General features: G+C 39.5%; 5 protein-coding genes across 7 annotated transcripts; 3 read left to right on the top strand and 2 right to left on the bottom strand.

Moving 5' to 3' along the window:
- Positions 1–13: 13 nt before the first annotated feature.
- tsr3 (TSR3 ribosome maturation factor) lies at positions 14–3508 on the bottom strand. Its single transcript, XM_040134984.1, has 6 exons — positions 3034–3508; positions 2473–2683; positions 1791–1984; positions 1503–1670; positions 706–760; positions 14–337 (listed from the first exon to the last, which is right to left on the bottom strand). Exons 1-6 carry the CDS (start codon positions 3152–3154, stop codon positions 223–225), a joined length of 864 nt encoding a protein of 287 aa, XP_039990918.1. The 5' UTR covers positions 3155–3508; the 3' UTR covers positions 14–222.
- gnptg (N-acetylglucosamine-1-phosphate transferase subunit gamma) lies at positions 3463–6328 on the top strand. The gene is made up of 11 exons (XM_040134983.1): positions 3463–3647; positions 3773–3827; positions 3909–3976; positions 4063–4117; positions 4284–4367; positions 4468–4561; positions 4911–5025; positions 5114–5196; positions 5479–5607; positions 5742–5823; positions 5927–6328. Exons 1-11 carry the CDS (start codon positions 3584–3586, stop codon positions 6004–6006), a joined length of 909 nt encoding a protein of 302 aa, XP_039990917.1. The 5' UTR covers positions 3463–3583; the 3' UTR covers positions 6007–6328.
- A 15-nt stretch (positions 6329–6343) lies between these two features.
- On the bottom strand, positions 6344–17795 carry LOC120794192 (uncharacterized protein C7orf50). 3 transcript variants are annotated; one of them, XM_040134987.1, is made up of 6 exons: positions 17695–17795; positions 16805–16956; positions 16596–16712; positions 9245–9459; positions 8180–8261; positions 6344–7716 (listed from the first exon to the last, which is right to left on the bottom strand). In XM_040134987.1, the coding sequence occupies exons 2-6, from the start codon at positions 16940–16942 to the stop codon at positions 7537–7539; spliced, it is 732 nt and encodes a 243-aa protein (XP_039990921.1). In that variant the 5' UTR covers positions 16943–16956; positions 17695–17795; the 3' UTR covers positions 6344–7536. The 3 variants fall into 3 exon arrangements, with proteins under 3 accessions (XP_039990921.1, XP_039990920.1, XP_039990919.1); XM_040134986.1 differs by lacking the exon at positions 17695–17795 and adding an exon at positions 17198–17292 and having other exon boundaries at positions 6345–7716; positions 16805–16953; XM_040134985.1 differs by lacking the exon at positions 17695–17795 and adding an exon at positions 17198–17298 and having other exon boundaries at positions 6346–7716.
- LOC120794189 lies at positions 10339–12870 on the top strand. Its single transcript, XM_040134982.1, has 2 exons — positions 10339–10607; positions 11207–12870. The coding sequence occupies exons 1-2, from the start codon at positions 10605–10607 to the stop codon at positions 12278–12280; spliced, it is 1077 nt and encodes a 358-aa protein (XP_039990916.1). The 5' UTR covers positions 10339–10604; the 3' UTR covers positions 12281–12870.
- On the top strand, positions 14034–16082 carry LOC120794188 (G-protein coupled estrogen receptor 1-like). The gene is made up of 2 exons (XM_040134980.1): positions 14034–14101; positions 14751–16082. The coding sequence occupies exon 2, from the start codon at positions 14912–14914 to the stop codon at positions 15989–15991; it is 1080 nt and encodes a 359-aa protein (XP_039990914.1). The 5' UTR covers positions 14034–14101; positions 14751–14911; the 3' UTR covers positions 15992–16082.
- Positions 17796–18058: the final 263 nt, after the last annotated feature.

Below are 18058 nucleotides of genomic sequence, written 5' to 3'. Positions count from 1 at the left end.
ACCTTAAAATGAATGAAGGTTGCAAATATTTTTATTTAGTACGTGTTTACATTAAAAACATACAATTTATTGTATCATTTACATATTTGTTTGATACAAAACTGGAAGGCCCAAAATAGCCTTGAGTGTATGTGGGAGTAATGAGTCGTTAAAATGAGTTTTGCCAGTACTTGTATTAAAAGGATCCTTGGTTGAAATGTGTTTTATTGTGATGACTTTAATTCAGTCCCTTCCTGTTCTTGACTCATCGTTGCTCTCCGTTTTCTCATCTTCTGCTTCATCTTCGTTATCCTCTGAGGTGTCCGTATCCTCACTAGAATCATCATCTTCGGGTGCACTTAATACAGAAATGAAAGTTAAATGAAATTAGTAACCATACCCATTGAAAAACAACTAGCCATGTACAGAAATGTTTTTACGATTATTGGCATTTTCCCAGCAATATTAACTTATTGGTTTTTGAATCATAGCTGACGGGAGGTCACTTTATCTGACGCAAATTTAAAAGTTGTATAAAGTGACATACTGCTATGAAAACAAACTGTCAGCACTAAAATCATTGGATCAGCACTAATTATTAATTTATCAACATCTTCATCACCACAAGCTTTGCAAAAAACAACAACCCAGCACATCTGAGGGATCACCTCACTCTGATAGAAGTTATTAATTTAAATGCCCTCATGAGAAATACTAAATGCTTACCACTGATGTCTGTTGAGATTCCTACATTCTACTCCTGAATTAACGTCAAACGGATCTGTGAACAAGACAGATGATTTGCTTTCGTTAAGAAGAAAATAACTCAGCCAAGAGCATGCAACCCCCTCCATGTATGGGGAAATTTTCCAGAAATGCAGGAAACAATCACCAATGTTCCAGACTTTTGAATCTCTCCCCACATCTCTGATTTGTTCAGCAATTCACATAGAATCAAATTAATCAAAATCAAATGAATGAAGTAAAACAAAATAGAAATTTTGTCTGATATTGATGATCAGTCTGGGAAACAATGGAAGGAACATTCACATCAGTGTTTATGGAATTATGGGTCAGATATCACAACTCACAGTGACCTTTATTTTTTGATATATTATCTTACTTAAAAGTAATTCATAAAACCTTAAAGCTTTAAGAACTATGTTTTATTATTTTTATATCTCTAAAAGGAACGAGTGTAGTGTTTTCCCAATAATAATTTAGCAGTGGCACGTCACCACCGAAAAAACTAAAACCAGTGTTGGAGCAACTACAAAATAGAATAAACTTAAATGTAGTTATGCATGATTCTGCCATGATTCTTCTGAAGGGGGGCTTTCATCAAAATAAAGTTGAATAAAAATGAACTATTTTAGGACTGTAAGTTTCACATGAAGACACGCCAAAACTAAAATAAGGACAAATATGGGACTAAAATCAAAACAACACCCAGCCACCACTGCTACATAAAGATGTAGGGACAACACTGGATGGGACCTCAATATATTTCTCCCCCATTTTACCAAAATCCTCCTCCTCTGGTTTCGACAAGAGAAAATCCTTCTCTACAGAGAGCAGCTCTTCCTCAGACTGGCATGCAGCATAGCGGTCCAACAGAACTTTATTGAGCTCCAGGAAGACTCTCCCCCACTTGAATTTCTTCAACAAGAGCACTGCCAGTTCTTCAAAACCTGCACAATCAAATACAGCGTGTTAAGAGTTTCACTCGCCTAACTTATAATGGGATACAAAAAGCAGTCAGGCAGACAATACAGTGTCTAATTCCTGAATAAGTAAAGCTAAAGCCTTACCTACAATGCAGAATGTAGCAGCAAAAGCCTCAACACAAGATAACTTGCAAGGCTTGCCATAGTTGACAGGGTTTGCAGCTACGAGGTAAGGCAGTAACCTGGGATGAGTTCCAACCATCTTATTAAAGGGAGTCTCCTCCAGTTTTGCCCAGGAACAGTCGATCACTGCTAACCCATTTTGAGCCACAATCTCTCTGTGCATAAAGGCCAATATATATTTTTTTTAAATCACAAACTGTGACATTCATATTTTATCACAAATATAGAGATGATAAAAAAAATGCAATTTAAATACATATGTAATGGACCGAAACACATTCTTATTACACATACCAGTGAACAAATTGAAGAAGTGCTCAAATGTTTAGATCATCAATCACTTTGATCATCAAAGAACCAGTCAGATATTCAAATAAAAAATTAATTACTAAAAATATCATGCATTTACTGGTTTGGCCTACACACGTATATATATATATATATATATATATATATATGCTTAGCTTAGTCTTTCCCCTTTCTTTTCATTATGAAATGCATGTGCATATTTTCTGGCTGGGCTGATGATCTTATTATTCACATTTATTTGTTGTTATAAGAATAAAACTAAAATGTACAGATTCTTTGCAGGTTAGCAGTTATTATAATCAGTGCATTAAATACAGTAGGATACTCAACACACCTGTCTGCTGGTGTCACATACTTAGTCCCCATTGGACTTAGTATGAGTCCATTGAATCGCTGATTGAGGCGCAGGTTGCGGACGAACCCTTTGCGTACCAACTTTCTGCCAGTGCAACGTTTGGGATCACAGTGACCCAACTCCCACATGGCAAGTGGACAAGGCAGTTTCACCTGAGGGCCCTCTGCTCCTTCCTCTAGGTGAAGACTGGCTGAAAAAAGACGCGGCAGAGGACAAAAGGGTACATTATAAGGTGTTTATAGGTGTACTATAAACAACCCCACTCAAGTAGCCAATATACTGTAAAAAATTAAATCATAACCTTAGAATCTCAATAGATCAAGGCCTTATATCCCGCAATAAAGCACAGGGATGTCATTTAAAAACTACTTCTACTTTAGAGACTTGAGTATAATTACTACAGTTTGTCCTTCCTAGAATATTTAATTTAGCATTTTAGACAAAGGAACTATTGTACATTTTAGCCGAATTTAAAATAAGAGGCAATCACAAAACAGTTGAAAAATATATTTGGATTATAAATAATCAATGCATCATTACCTTCAAAAGCAGTGTGCATTTCTTCTGTAAAGGCCTCTAAGGACTTCCCCTTCATTTTATGCCGTTTGTCTTTGCCCTTATTGTCAGGGCGCACAAACTTGCCCTGTTTCTTTCGTCCCATGTTGCACCAGGTGTACAACTACTTAGTTACTGTCAGATTGCAGCATGCATTAAAGCTAACCAGCATCTGTTGACATGATTTGACGTTAGCTAACTAGCTACAGCACCAGCACATCTGAAACCGAATTCGCAAAAAAGTAAATGTTGCGTATTCTATCCTTGAGTACACCCTTTACAAGTTCATAGACGTTATCAACACACAGCTAGTCTTAGCCTTCGTTTATCCTCCACTCCTTTTAATAACATTTGAAAACAGTTGCTTTCGCTATTTCGTCTCGCGGAAAGAACGTAGTCCGCAAAGTAAACTGCACATGCTCACATCTCTTTTTTTTGGATCACGTGACATGTCAACTGACGAACAACCAACAAAACAGGAAATGTAGCTAGAAAAATAACCCGATATCACATTTTAGTCATTCAGAAATAAGCTATGCACTTGGGTAACGAAATATCCAGTTTAATAAAGCTGTGGATGGTCTGTGTGTCTCTTTTCAGTAAGTACTTCTATTCTCCGCTGAGCGGATTTTGTTTTATAACTAACACCAAACCAAATGTGCCATACTGCGCTGCACTGCTGTGTCAATTGCGTTGAGCCTGATAGTTACCTGTTTCCACACAGTAAACCATGGATTCGCCGGTAAAATGAAGATAGTTGAGGAGCCAAACACGTTTGGGTACGTTAAGAAAAACATGTCTGACACAGTGTGCGCCTTGTTTACATCAGCTCTTACCTGACTGAGCTTCTCTGTGTGCAGGTTGAACAACCCTTTTCTGGCTCAGGGAAGCAGACTACAGCCCAAAGTGACCCCATCTTCAGTGTCTGGTAAAATAGCTTGACATAATTTAAAGCCTGCATTTTATTTGATCGCCACCTTCACTTATCATATCAACATTAATGTTTTCCCCAAGGCCCATTGCATCTTCATCAGCTTGCTGGAAAGTGCTTCAGTCTCACAGAGTCAGTGTGAGTATTTTACATATCGTGTGAGCTCTGCATTTGTGTTTTTATTACCTGGTAAGTTTCCATTGGCTCTCTACTACTAGCAGGTTTTGGATGCTGATCACTGGATTGTTAGAACAAACTGGACTGTCTGCAAAAACAAACATATATGATTCGGGTCACTTTTCAGGTATAAATATGAATTCTGTCCATTTCACAACATCACCCAACATGAGCAGTCATTCAGGTGGAATGCCTACAGTGGGATACTGGGGTAAGATGCTGTTACCTTACCCTTACCTACAGTTGCCTATATTGCAGATATCAATATGTGAATGATTTGGCAGTAAGCAGTGGGTTTGTGTTCGTCGCAGGATCTGGCAGGAGTGGGAAATAGTAAACAACACTTTAACAGGAATGTGGATGAGGGACGGGGATGCTTGTGGAACCAGAAACAGAGAAACAAAGGTTAGTGTGGTTAAAAATGCAAAAATATTCTGGTAGTCATTTAACAGAATTTAGGAGCTCCCACTGGCTTCTTTCAGAGTCTGTGTTTCTTCTTAAATACAAGACCAATCAAGTAACACTTTAGGAGATATTGAATCAAACCATAAACAGAAAACTCATTAGTTCATATTCAACTACAAGTCTACAAATTTAATTTTACATTCTGAAAAACTACCGAACAGTCACCACAGAGACATATCAAACAGCTCTCCAATCAACACATGAACTCAAAGTCACTGTCACGATTAAATCAACAATATGAACACTAGCAAGTTTGTTGTGTAACTTGTTCTTTGTCATGTTTCTGTAGGTGATTTTTGTCTGCAGTACAAGCAGCAAGCTTGCTCAAGTCTCAGAACCCAGTACTTGTGTGTACTCGCTAACCTTTGAGACCCCACTTGTTTGCCATCCACATTCTCTCTTAGGTAAGACAAAAGAGCCATCGTATAGAAAAAATCCACAGGGTGCTGTAAGTCAGTGGTAATAGTGATTTTTATCATTTGTATTTTTAAGTGTACCCGATCCTGACTGAGCAACTGCAAGGGGAATGGGATGAAGCTGAGCAGGCCCGCTATGAAGGTCTTATTACTGAGCAGGTAAGGAGCAGTTCGGCTGAGACTGGTTTGATCCTTATCACTGACACTTTATGCCACTTGCAAGATGATGAAATGCACATGCAGACTTCTGTCAAATACCCAGAGGGATTCACACAGAGACATGTACTTCTTGTTATTTTTGCATTGAGAATTATACATTTATTTAAAGCTCAGTTACTTTCTGAGATGTCAGCCCTTTTTTTAAGGTACTCACCCTTTTTATTCCAGTTTTAGTAATTTATCTAATGGTCTTGTACATTAACGCAATGTATATATTTGTAGGGATACAATAATCTTTTGAGGGACATTTTTGAAGATGCTGGTCTCCTGAAGAGCCAGAAAGTGAAGGTCAAGCTGCCAGAGGATGCAGCTGATTCAGAAATTCACAACTCTTTACAGAAATGTACTGAGGTATGTGCGTTGATACAGAAATTTGAATACTCCTCCAAATAATAGTCCACAGAATAGAGTGTAGTATTATTACAAGACTGTTTAAAATATATGAAAAGAAGTTGTTCATGTTCTCTGAATATATTTTTGTACAGGACTTCCAAAAACAGAGTGAAGAGATTGAGAGACTCCGTGCCCTCCTCACTCAGCACAATATTCCTTATGATTCAAAGCCAAGTAAGTCAACTCCACTCAGCAGTTTTCACTCATTTAAGTTTTACACAGTATGTAGTTACATAGTCTTGTGTGTAATATCATTTGCTATCTATGTGTGTCCCAGACGAAGCAAAAGGTACAGTGACTGTGACAGTTAAGGATCAACACCTAAGGGGAGACCACGGCCTAATTGATCTGCTGTGAAAATCACCTGGAGCAAGTCACAGCCTCCATTTACGTGGCTGGATTTTGTTGGTCAATGTGAGTGACAGACACACTCACTGGACGATATTCTTGTCACTGGTGACAACACTAAAGATTCATTTGATCAAGTGACACTGAGAAAAAACCGAACTCATTTGTGGACTACAAACTTTTTTTTCGAGAAGTTAGGACACTCGGCTGTCTCTCTCCAGGGCGTTTAACAGAAAGGATCATCTTGTTACATGCTTCAAATTCTGTAAGCAGGCAGCATGTTGAGAAATAAAAATGGTTTTAAGAAAAAAAACATTTGGACAGGGGAAAAAAGTTTAATGTATTTGTAGCATTTGAGTCTTCAGCAGGTTTACAAACTTTTTACAAGAAAAATGCGAGCCCTTAAAAACTGTTACAGGTGAAGATGTATACTCAGACTATATTTAAGTGTAAGTCTGGATCACTTGTGCCAGGTACACTATCAGAAAATATCCAGCAAATTATCTACATGGGTATATATACAAAGTATACTGGATTCAAATAACTGGTATTTTTCATGTGTATGTGTTCTAAACCAAAAGGCAAAAGTGGCCCAAAAATATTTAAATGTCAAGTGCACTGTATTTGGAGCATTTTTATAAATTCAGGAAGTGAGGTCAGGTCACCTCCTTTTAGCTACATATAGGGACTTAGTTTTCTTCCTGTGACACGTTTGCAACCTGAATTAAAACTCAAAACATGCCTTTGTGCAGGTAGCCTAGATTCTCCCTGGTACTATAGCAAGAACTGGCAGCTGCTCATACCTATGCCTGTTTTAGGCATAGCGGAGATGTCAATAGTTGACATAATCGCATCTTGGTTATATAGATACCATGTAAAATTAGATAAATTTATTAGATTACATTACAATCACAGCACATACTTGATGTGTAAGGTTTAATTTAAGAAAAGGGTTTAGAGGTAATCTCCAATGCACATATATCGAACACGAACCACTGGTCTGGATTATGTTTTTGTGACAGAGGATACGTCAAAACAAAAACGTGCTCATCATGATTATACATAGAGCGGGCATGAAAAGTTATTTCTCATCAGTGACTTCACTGATTATGGGCCTTGACAAGCACGGACACGTCTTGACTACAAAACATTCCTGAGACTTAACTCCAGAGGTCTCTCAGCTTTCTGTTTCACCTGTGGGAGCTCACATCTCACCTCATTTGTCCATACTGGTGAAACTGGATGTTATCCTCTGAATTCTTAACATTAGGGGTAGTAAAAAAAAAAAAAAAAAATCAACTACTGTCCCCCCGGGTACTACTGTACCCTAAGTATAGTTTGTTATTAAAATAACCTTGAGATTAATACATTTGAGATTTGATCAAAACTTTTCCTTTCCCCAAAGGACCATTATACAATACTACATATAAAGCAACGGTTTCAGTTCGAGCCTGAGATCAGAGCAATCATTCAGTCCAGATCAACAGAGTTCAGTCTTTTTCTCTGGTGACTGTGATGCCTTCCTGCAGCAGTGGTAGGTCAGGAAAGCAGCTGGATAACTTCTCTGGCTCTGTGCGCCCTCTGCTGGACAACCATGTCCTCTGGTGCTTGTCCTGACTCTTCAACCAGGGCTACGGCTTTCTGCACTGTCGTGTCCCTCGCCCCTCCACGAAGCCCCTCCAGGTACAGGAGCAGCACAGAGAATTTATCATCTGGAATCTGAGAACAAGTATTTTTCACTGATCGTGTTGTTTTTGTCTTGTTGTCCTGTCCATTAATTTACATATTATAGTCATTCTAGGTAAATAAATGAGAAGTAAATAGATACAAGTACTTAGTAGCAAACTTATACTGTAAAAGGCAGCACAAGAGTGAGCATCCTTTCAAAATATTTTAGGGCAATTCAAGAACGATGGTATTGCAAAGATGATACAAAGTGGGTGAAACCGTGTAGAAATACTAAAATCAACTTTCCTTAGATTTAGCTAGTTTATGCCACAATTATCTTTATTTATCCCACACTTTATGTATTTCAAAAAATACTTTAAAAAAAAAAAGTTTTTAAAAAAGTGTTCAAACCATGCTATGAAATTTTTAAAATGGAGATTAGAGACCTCCTTCACTCTAAACCTCATCTGAGAAAAAATCCCCTTCATGAAATGATCACGCTGGTTAACTTTACCTTTTCAGAGTTGAACATGTGTTGCAGTAACCATGTCTGCCTGGTTTTCTGGAACCTCCACTCTGTGCGGTTTTCAGCCCAGCTGCAAACACAAAACCAGAGCGGGGTGTAGGTGTGAGCTGCAGTATTAGATCTAACTACAGCAAAAAGCCAGTATTTTATGTGTAGGGGTGGGAAACAATATTATGAACACGTACATGACGGAATAGAATAGCCCTTCAACAAAGATTACATTTCTGAATCTGACAATGCTCAACTTCTGCAGAGGAATTACCAAAAAGGTGTTGATTTCTGCTTTATAATGCTGTATTCTGTTCTCCCATATACATAATAAAGGGCAGGACAAAACAGAAAAACACCATAAAAGGTGTGCCCCAGTTATTTAGTGCTGCACTTCCATGAAGTTTTGTAACTCACAAGAAACTGATTAGAAAAACGCTAGTTATAAAAAAAAAAAGCAGTAGAGGATGAGATATCCTATCCGAACATCTTTCAAATTCAGTGACCCAAGTCTGTATATATCCCAGAGCCACAGGGGATAATACACAACTGTTTACACAGAGCTGAACTTGATGTGTAAAATTGGTGGTTTTCTTTTAAGAAATAATTCAACTTACTCACCATACTACTCTTAAAACTACAGCCCCAACAATTACCAAAGAGTTGAAGCAACAGATTTTCAACAAAAAAAATACATCAAATGATTCACCAAAGTAGTATTTGTTCAGATGACTATATTAAATTGCATCACACTCTTCAGGTATTCCTGACTAGATGTCCCTGTGAAATGTTACCAAGGAAACGCGTCATATTTAGCGCCATCAGCAGTAATAATGGCCTGTTTGTAGCCATTTTTGGTCTTCTGGATGCATATCATGACATAAATGCCTAAAAACTAAATGTAAATATTGCATGTGTGTAATACTCCTTCCTTCCTTCCTGGTTAAGCGGACAGACATATTGGGTTGCTTTGGACCTTCGGTTTCTTCTGTAAGAAGTGGCAACATAAAAAGCAGGCCAACACGCTGATGCACCTGTCCTGTAGCAAATAAAAGTGGCTCTTACCAGGTGAGGTAATCTAATGCCTGCTGAGGTGCGGTGGGTCCAGATGCTTCAGATTTCTGTAAGGTCTCTCCCTCAGCTTTAAGCCTCTTCTTCTCTTCCTTTTTCAGGATCTTCTTCATCTTCCGCTCCAGGACCCGCTTCTCCTCGGGACTCAAGTCCTCCTCCTCTGTCTCCGGTTTGTGTGTTCCCTCAGGAAGACTGGGTGGATCTGAAATCTGTCACACCAAAGCAAAACAAAGGCTATCTACATTAACAGGCCTCCCGTTTTAGACCCTTATTATTGTCGGAGTTTGTGTAAAACCATTATCAAACATCCATATATAAAACTCACTGATCATGACTGAATGATAAGAAAATATGAAAACAATAATTTCACAATTTTGTTTATGTTAACAGCCATTTCCTGCCAATTTTCGGAACTCTACAATTTTCTGGTTCCGAACAGAGGTAATTTTCTTACTGCTCCTCTGAGTGTAAAATAAATGTGACATTTCGTTGTGCTACAGTGTAAAGACAAGTGAAAGCTAAATGCACTTCTTGGGTTTGTATCACTTCCTTCTGTGCTGAAGCTCAGGGGGACGTTTCCTGTACCTACAGCATATGTGAACGGCGTCACACAAATGTGTGCTGTGTGTTGAAGTTAAATATGGTGCACAAAATACCTTCAGTGCTGCATCCAAAGCGCTCACATCCGCTTACACAGCACAAGCTTGCAGTGTTTTAAAATAACCACCAGTTTAGTAAGTTTCTTGCCAAATCATATGGAGGAGTCACAAAAAAAAAAAACACAGGTGCTGTGTGAGCAAATTTTGAATTGAAACAAAAATTGGATTTCAGCTCCATGACGGAGAAACAAGACTACCACAAAATATAATATTTTCTCTTTGTAACAGGGTGAAGGATTGAGTAGCTACCTCCCAATTTGCCTGCAGAATAACTGATGTTTGGCAAACGACTAATTAAAACTTACTCTAAAAGAGAAATATAGAATCAAATTAAAGTTACTATTAAAGCTATTTCATTCCTGGAGTCAGTATCCACTGCACAACTTAACTACTGCATTTAACTCTCAAGAGAAGTTAAACAAAGGACACAGTATGCTCTCTGATTTAACGGACTCAGTCAACGCAGTGATGAAAAAAAAAAAAAAAAAGAGGGAGGGGAGGAAAAGATTTGGATCATGTGGCCACGAAGTCATTCTGAAAGTATGCTGGTGTGGTATTGCCCACAAAAATATAAAAGCCCCTCACAGTGAGCGTTCGTATCCCTGCAGTGAGCATCATTTTCGGAGCTTTGAGTCAATAGGCAGCGTCTGGCTGGTGGATACAAAACAGGAGACGAGCGGGTGACGACAGCAAAAATGGTAAGTGGAAACATGTGTCTTTTATTGAAAAGGCAGTTCCTCAAAGAGAAGAGCAGACAAAGACTGGCCTACTGGGACATACAGTTGTAGAAAATATTTAGAAAGACAAACGGAGCTACTATTATTTCTAGTTAGCAATATATATATGCATATATATACAGAGAGAGAGAGAGAGAGAGAGAGAAAGAGCTAAGATGGCTAACAGCTAAGTTCAAGATTCAGTTCAACTGAGTCAATTTAGGAAGGAAATGCACCATATGTTGTAAGAGTATGCTGCTGTGTAAACCCGTTCAATGATTCATAGGCTGAGCAATAGTAAACACTGTTGAAAATGCATTAAAAACAGCTGATGCGTGACTTCAATTACGCAAGCAAGGTTGCTCTTAATGTATTTCCACTTTTTTTTTTTGCATTGAAAGAGCAACTGATTTACAGAAACTAGGTGATAAATATTCATAACCTAAGTAATCTGAACTTTGCTGGTAGTTTGCTAGGTTTCTGTTCATCCCCTGATGGGAGGAAATGCTTGACAAACAGTGGATGGTGATGCTGAAGAGGACAAGATTTCACCAGTGGGTGTTTTCTCTTTTCTTTTTCAGTCTGATCAAAGCGTGGACTTGTTAACCACTGAGAGGAGCACGCCAAGTCCATTTTCCAACAGTTCTACCCTCACAGACAACAACTTCACCATCACGGACACCTCCACCTCAGTCTCCCCTTCCTCTGTGTTAGATGAAATTGCAGCCAGTGACGTAACCTCCAGAGCAAACTATGTCTACAGTTTTTTTGCAGGTCTGGGCTTCATGGCAGGCTGCTTCCTGCTCTACAGCTTCATCCACACCTACAGAGCCCACAGACGAATGGCCTGGCTCGACTATCTGCTCTGGGCCTTTTGTGGCTTCCAGCTGCTGCTCCTGCTCCTCTCTCTCCATGCTGTGGCCTACAGACCTGACCACCTGAGGACCACAGCTCTGGGCTGCGCCGCTCTCTCCTTCATCATCAACACAGTTACTCTGTGCGGCCTGTTCGTATTAGTGCTCATGGCTTATGTGCTGTCCCTTGATCCGCCCTCCAACGCCCTGCTGCGGAAACCTGGGGTCTGTGCGGCTCTGGTGATCCTGATTTCTGTCCTGATCTCTTTGCTGCTGGCTGGGATTCGTGGACCCAGGGATCGTCTGCAGGAAAAGACAATCTGTTTTATGGATCCGGTCCAAGCTGGTGTCTCGTATCCAGCAGCTAAGATGTGCCTGGCTTTTCTGATTCCCTACATGCTCCAATTAGGACTTCTGATAGGTGGCTGTGTCCGGCAGTGGAAATCTAAAGGACGCTTCCTCTCCGGTTTAGAGGAGGGTCCCGTGTTCCTGACAGTCACTGTGGTCATGTTTCTCTGCCTGCTGTTCTACAATGTGGCGCTGGTGAGAGGAGCACTACTGCAAAGTAGTAGTAAACATGAGCAAGCGTTTCTGAGCGTGGCTGAGTTTGTACTGTTCTCGGGGAGCAGTGCCAGCCTGCTGCTCGTGCTGTTCATGCACAGGCCATGTCGAGAGAGTCTCCAGGGAGTGTTTAGGCAGCTGAGGGTCTGCTGTCGAAGCCCAGGGCGCACACAGCCCAACAGAAACATCATTGCACCACACATCGAGATCACAGACACCCTGCAGGACATAGAGTCATAAGCCTCTTTTAAACAGACATCCTGCTATATTACCATTAAGAAGACCCCTCATAATGCCGGCTTTGCTTGTTTACACTGAGTGTAAACAAGCCGGAGTAATGCTGCCCCAGTGTGTGATTTTAGACTGCATGCCGACGTTCTGGAATCAGAGGTGTGTCATCTAACACAACAGCGTTGGCGTCTGTCCCTCTTTTACACAGACATCATACCAGCTCTGTGACTACCTCTGCTGCTGCCCCCACCCCCCGTGTTCGTGCCTTTTATACAAAATGGCGAAGCAGTATAAAGATGCAACATTCCCACCTTCAACAGGCTTTATAAAAGGGGCTATAGAAGACAAAAACTCTCCAACATGAGGACAGAACTCTTCTGAATCAAATTAATGACTTTTGAAATCGGATGTATTAGACATTTTCTTAAGCTAAGTTTTAACAAGCTTTTGCTGTTTGTTTTTCTCTTAATTGACTGTGTAAATGTTTTTATATACATGCATTCTCCTTTTTAGTGTCTCCAGTGACTGAAAGTTTGTAAAACTATTTTTCAAATTTAATTTTTTCGTACATTTGTATTTTACAAAAAATAAATGTTTTGATATGCAACATAATTGCACAGTCGTTACTATTGCTATAATAATAACAATATATTTATATAGTTGTTATAAACCAACAACTGAATAAGACAGTTAACCTCTCTTCTTGGAAAACAGGCTCCATTCACATAAACTTGATTTGCACAAAAGCCCGTTTAGACAAAATGCCTGAAGAAACCTCTGCAATTCTCAGAAAGCCACATAGGAAACATGCAGTCTTGGAAAATAAAAATCAGATGCTAAGTTTAAGCCAACAGTGTCAATATTCTTCATGTATTTTTTAAAAATCTATTAAAGAACAAGCAAATCAGACATGTGGCGCTCTGTGAACTTACCACCTCTTTTCAAGAAACTGATGGGCACCTGTTCTAGGAATAACAGACCCGCATAGATCATACGTTGCATCGGTGTCAGAACAGAGTGGCAAAAATCCAGAGACCGGATGGACCGTAGGAAAGTTAATAAAGGAGCTGGGTTGCATAATTTGGTGTAATGTGAAAATGTCAGACCTGATTCATACTGAGTGAAATCACAGTAGTAATACTTTAAGTCAAGGATCTAATATATGTTACTCCCTGATAAGAAAATCACAACACCATTAAATGCAAAATGCAACACGTAACAACATTAACATGGGGAATTGTCTACAGTCTCACACAGGTGCTTGTAAACTAAAGCAAAAAGCAGATGTGCTGCAACATAAACTGTCCTTTTGTGTTTTAAGGAGTCTGAAGCAAGAAACGATGTTGTCAGACTATCCCCGTCTGACAACCCTCATCTTGTTTTGTGTAAATATGCCGTTAGTCTGTCTTTGTTTAAAGTCCCCTGACTCCCATATTTATATATTTTAACAATATACAATCATAGTCGTGTTCACACTTCATGGCGAGTGTTGAAAACTTGGATGTCCCAACTTGACATAATTATTTATGCAATAAAATACATCCATCTAAATATACATAGGCGATGTCCAACATGACAATTTACAATATTGATAAAGAACTAAAGTGAACTTATCAAGAAAAACATTCTTTTCATGTTTGGCTAAAAAGATACAACTTTTTGTGTTTGTGTGTGCGTGTGTGTGTGTCTGCCTGCATTGTGTGTTTGTGCTTCTTGCTTTAACTGGTGGGTGGCACCAGTTCTCTGAATTTACTTTGACGTCGGCTTTCATAGTAACCACCAAAAGACAGGGACAGTTCGAAAGACTGCATGCAGTGCAAGGACATTTAGGTAAGTTTACGTTATTTTATATTAATGTATGTATGACAAATTAGTTCATGTCAAAGCTAATTTACTTATATTTTCTTATAGTATTTAAATTAAAGCCACTATTTCTTTCACATTCACCAGGAATTTGACCAAAAGTTGTTTGAAAGCAAATACAGCATAACATTTTTTTGGACATTAAAATTTTTCAAAGCATTTTTTTTTAGGCATTTTAGGCCTGCATTCGATAATTAACAGTAGAGAGATGTCAGGAAACGAGGGGAGAGAGAGAACACAAAGGATGTGTCTTCACTTTATACCATTCTTTCTCAATCTTTATCTATAAAGTTTTCAAAAATGCAGCTGACCAGCATAAACAGCTACAGCACAGCTATAAGATAATAATAAACTGTACAGTTCTGTATCTGAATATGTCTGAATGTCACGCTATAGGGACATTTTGTCAGGGTCAGTCATACTTAAACAAGAAATTCATTTTACTTCCAAAATGATCATCAACTGATATATGTTCAGTGTTGTCAAATGTATTGTTCTGTAATAATAATGTGGACAGAATTTCTGCACACTGAAAGTCAATTCTTCAACATTAGGTCTAAAAACTGAGACACTGAAAACAAGCTGTTGGCTTACCACACTTCTCCTTTCTGTCTAGACCAAAGAGTCGGCGTCAACTCCTCCAAGAAGACCAGAAAGACAAAGCAGATGGCACCACAGACTCCACAGCAGCTAAAAACCCCTGGAAAACTAAAAACTAAGAAAACTTAATGGATAGCTACCACTATCGCCAGCTCAACACAGAAGCATAATACGGACATGACAATGTACGCGGGCTACAGAGTCATCACGGAGTACAACTTCACTAGACACCTAAATGACACACAGGCAGTCATCTCAGATTTTTGGCGGACGGCTTCAGAGAATCACCAGCATTACTTTATCAGCCTCATCCTCTCAAGCCTCTACACCATATTCCTCTTCCCTGTCGGCTTCATTGGGAACATCCTCATCTTAGTAGTCAACCTGGACTACAGCAGCTGCTTGACAGCCCCAGACCTCTACTTTGTGAACCTGGCCATGGCCGACCTCGTCCTTGTGGCTGACTCTCTGATCGAGGTGTTCAACCTGAAGCAGGGCTACTACAACAAGGCCGGCCTCTGCACCTTCATGAACCTGTTCCAGCAGGTCAACATGTACAGCAGTGTCTTCTTCTTAACATGGATGAGCTTTGATCGGTTCGTTGCGCTGACTGGCATCATGGGGCGCAGCATGCCGCGCGCACGCCTCAGCTGCTGCCTCATCTGGGCATCCTCGTCCGTGCTCACCCTGCTGTCTTTTGCTATAGCTCAAGCTCAGCACGCTGGGGAACTCAACTTCTGCTTCGCCAACATGACCCAGATTCAGTGGCTGGAGGTGACACTGGGTTTCTTGCTGCCTTTCTGCGTCCTGGGCCTGTGCTACTGGAGAATAGCACAGGTGCTCCGGCGCAGCCAGAGGGAGGAGGACGGCCTGCACCATAGGCCTCGCAGGCAGAAAACCCTGCGGATGATCTCAGCAGCTGTGTTAGTTTTCTTCCTCTGCTGGCTCCCAGAGAATGTGTTTGTAAGTGTTCACCTCCTGAGAGGTGACACAAACGGCGGCACGCTGTGGCAGGACTACCCCCTGACAGGCCATGCCGTCAGGCTGGCGGCCTTCTCCAACAGCTGCCTGAACCCACTCATCTACAGCTTCCTTGGGAAGACCTTCCAGGATAAAATGAGGCTTTTTCTCCAGCAGAAGAGCAGATGGATCAAGCTGCAGAGGTCAGCCTCGGGAAAATCCATCTACAGTATGTACCAGCTGCAAACACATGGGGCCATGCAGCATGCGACGGACCGAGCCAGTTCACACAATTAAGCTCCAGCAACCTCCCACTAACTGTTATGCTCCCTTCAAATAAAAAGAAGCCGCATATGGTAGGTCTCAGAGATTAACACATAACTGATATCTGTGCTGTGAGTTTAAAGGCAGTCATTGTTAATGGACAATGTAAAAACAAGGACTTTCAACTGTTGTGGAAATTCTTCTACTGAGTCAGTTAATTAAGCTTTATACACAATATGTATTGGAAATTTGGGATCAGTTGTTTTTACAAGGTGCCTTGTAAAATGAAAATCCGGTTTTTTGATGCCATCTAGAATGAAACATCAGACCAATTTTTGTCATTTAAATGAATATGAAAATAAAAAGCTCTGTGGATTTAATGAAAACATTTTTAGGGGCTCAAAAACTGAGTAATTAACTACTTTATTAAACTGTGTTTTTCAGTACCATGACACCTTGATTTAAACTTATTCACAATTTTATTAAATATTAAGTTATTACCAGCACTTGTAAATAGTTTTCTGTATGGAGCGTCAAAAATCAGCATTCACAGTTCAACTGACTACTCACAGAAAGTAGCAAAATAAAATAATGAGAACGTTTAGAAGGATACATTTTCATCAGTTGATGTTCTTACCTCAGTTTGCTTTGTCTGTGTTTGCTCTTTCACTCCCTTCTTTTTGCATTTCGTGTCCTTTTTCTGTTTTTTATCATCTGCTGTGATTGTTACGTGAGGAGTCTGTACTGGATCCTCCTGAATGAAATAAACACATCCAGTATTTTGTGAGTGATTTCAGGTTGTGTCGTCAACAGGTAGAAACAGGTACAGGGGACTGTGCTACTCACCTCTATTGCCATCTTTTTCCTCTTCTTTTTTATTTCAGCCTCCATGATTTTTTCTGCCTGAACGTCGCTAGCATTTGAACCCAACTCTTTCCTCTTAGGATGATTTGATCCTGATTTCAAAGATTTATCTTTGGCCATGAGATGATATACTGCTACAAACAAAAACATGTGAATGTTACTAAAGAACAGGTAAAACAGACATACTGCATGAATTTATAAACGGACAGGCAATAAGCCTTAGAGACAGAGGGACGAGTGTCTCTGTATTCTTCATTTGCTGTGATAATTATTTTATAAAACGAACCCTGAGAAGTACACAAACAGCTGTTTTGGACCGAACATTACTTTTATTCACGTTGTTCTTTTGTAAAAATATATTGTATAAAAACTTACTTGAACTACCCAAGAAACGTGTCCAGACTCTTAACAGCACACAACACGCATGGGAACTGAACCGGGAAGTGATGTCGCCCAGGTGAAGTGTGATTGGACGGATATCTCTTTTTTGATTTGTGATTGGTCGATGGGTGTGAGCGGTTAAAAGACCCTCGGTGATCTTCCGATTGAATCCTTCATCATTTCAAATGATCTATAATTATCTACAAAATTATTATTACTATCGATTATGACTATCTGTAATTTATATTGCCATCAAATTATTCAAGTGGGAAAATGATAAGGATTTGGAATCTTGAGAGGCTAATAATATCGTAGCATGAAAACACACAGTAGCACAAAATAAATGCTAAGCAAGATCTTGGTACGATGTAAAAGAAAAACAAACCATTAAATAAAGCGGGGAATTGCCTTTTGTTGGTAAATATGAAATAACATTAAGGTTTAGAGTTCATTCCTAATCATGAAAACATCAGTTGACAAAGCAATCTCACCCTATGGTCCATTTACTTGCTTCGAAAAAAAAGTTTGAACATCTATATTTCCGTAACACACTCCTTTCTACTTATGAATATTGTGTGAGGTAATGGAAGCTCCAGAGCAGGTACTAGGGTTGCAACTAATGATTATTTTATAATCGATCAATCTGCCGATTATTTTCGATTAATCGTTGCAGCTCATGAAAGGACGTTGAGTCAAGATTGTTCTGACAAAAAGTTAAATGTTAGTTTTTTTCGAAATTAAACTTTTCCTCCTCATATTACAATAATAGTAGTATAAACGAATAATAATATTGATGTTTGAAAATAAAACGACAAAATCTGCGAGTGATTTCAGATTTTCATCTTCATGCGGAAC

Source organism: Xiphias gladius, chromosome 9 (genome assembly GCF_016859285.1).
Source record: "Xiphias gladius isolate SHS-SW01 ecotype Sanya breed wild chromosome 9, ASM1685928v1, whole genome shotgun sequence".
NCBI classification, from domain to species: Eukaryota; Metazoa; Chordata; class Actinopteri; order Istiophoriformes; family Xiphiidae; genus Xiphias; species Xiphias gladius.
This window is presented reverse-complemented; position numbering and strand designations above follow the sequence as displayed.

Bases quoted from the DNA above. Each gene is read 5' to 3' on its own strand.
- tsr3 (XM_040134984.1), bottom strand. From the start codon at position 3,154: ATGGGACGAAAGAAACAGGGCAAGTTTGTGCGCCCTGACAATAAGGGC. The intron at 2,684-3,033 runs GTAATGATGCAT...GTCTTTTTTCAG, and splicing joins AATGCACACTGCTTTTGAAG to CCAGTCTTCACCTAGAGGAA. The intron at 761-1,502 runs GTAAAATGGGGG...TCTTGTTCACAG, and splicing joins ACCAGAGGAGGAGGATTTTG to ATCCGTTTGACGTTAATTCA.
- gnptg (XM_040134983.1), top strand. From the start codon at position 3,584: ATGCACTTGGGTAACGAAATATCCAGTTTAATAAAGCTGTGGATGGTC. The intron at 3,828-3,908 runs GTACGTTAAGAA...CTCTGTGTGCAG, and splicing joins GAGGAGCCAAACACGTTTGG to GTTGAACAACCCTTTTCTGG. The intron at 4,118-4,283 runs GTGAGTATTTTA...GTCACTTTTCAG, and splicing joins TTCAGTCTCACAGAGTCAGT to GTATAAATATGAATTCTGTC.
- LOC120794188 (XM_040134980.1), top strand. From the start codon at position 14,912: ATGACAATGTACGCGGGCTACAGAGTCATCACGGAGTACAACTTCACT.
- LOC120794192 (XM_040134987.1), bottom strand. From the start codon at position 16,942: ATGGCCAAAGATAAATCTTTGAAATCAGGATCAAATCATCCTAAGAGG. The intron at 16,713-16,804 runs GTGAGTAGCACA...TATTTCATTCAG, and splicing joins GGAAAAAGATGGCAATAGAG to GAGGATCCAGTACAGACTCC. The intron at 8,262-9,244 runs GTAAGAGCCACT...TTGTGTTTGCAG, and splicing joins GCATTAGATTACCTCACCTG to CTGGGCTGAAAACCGCACAG.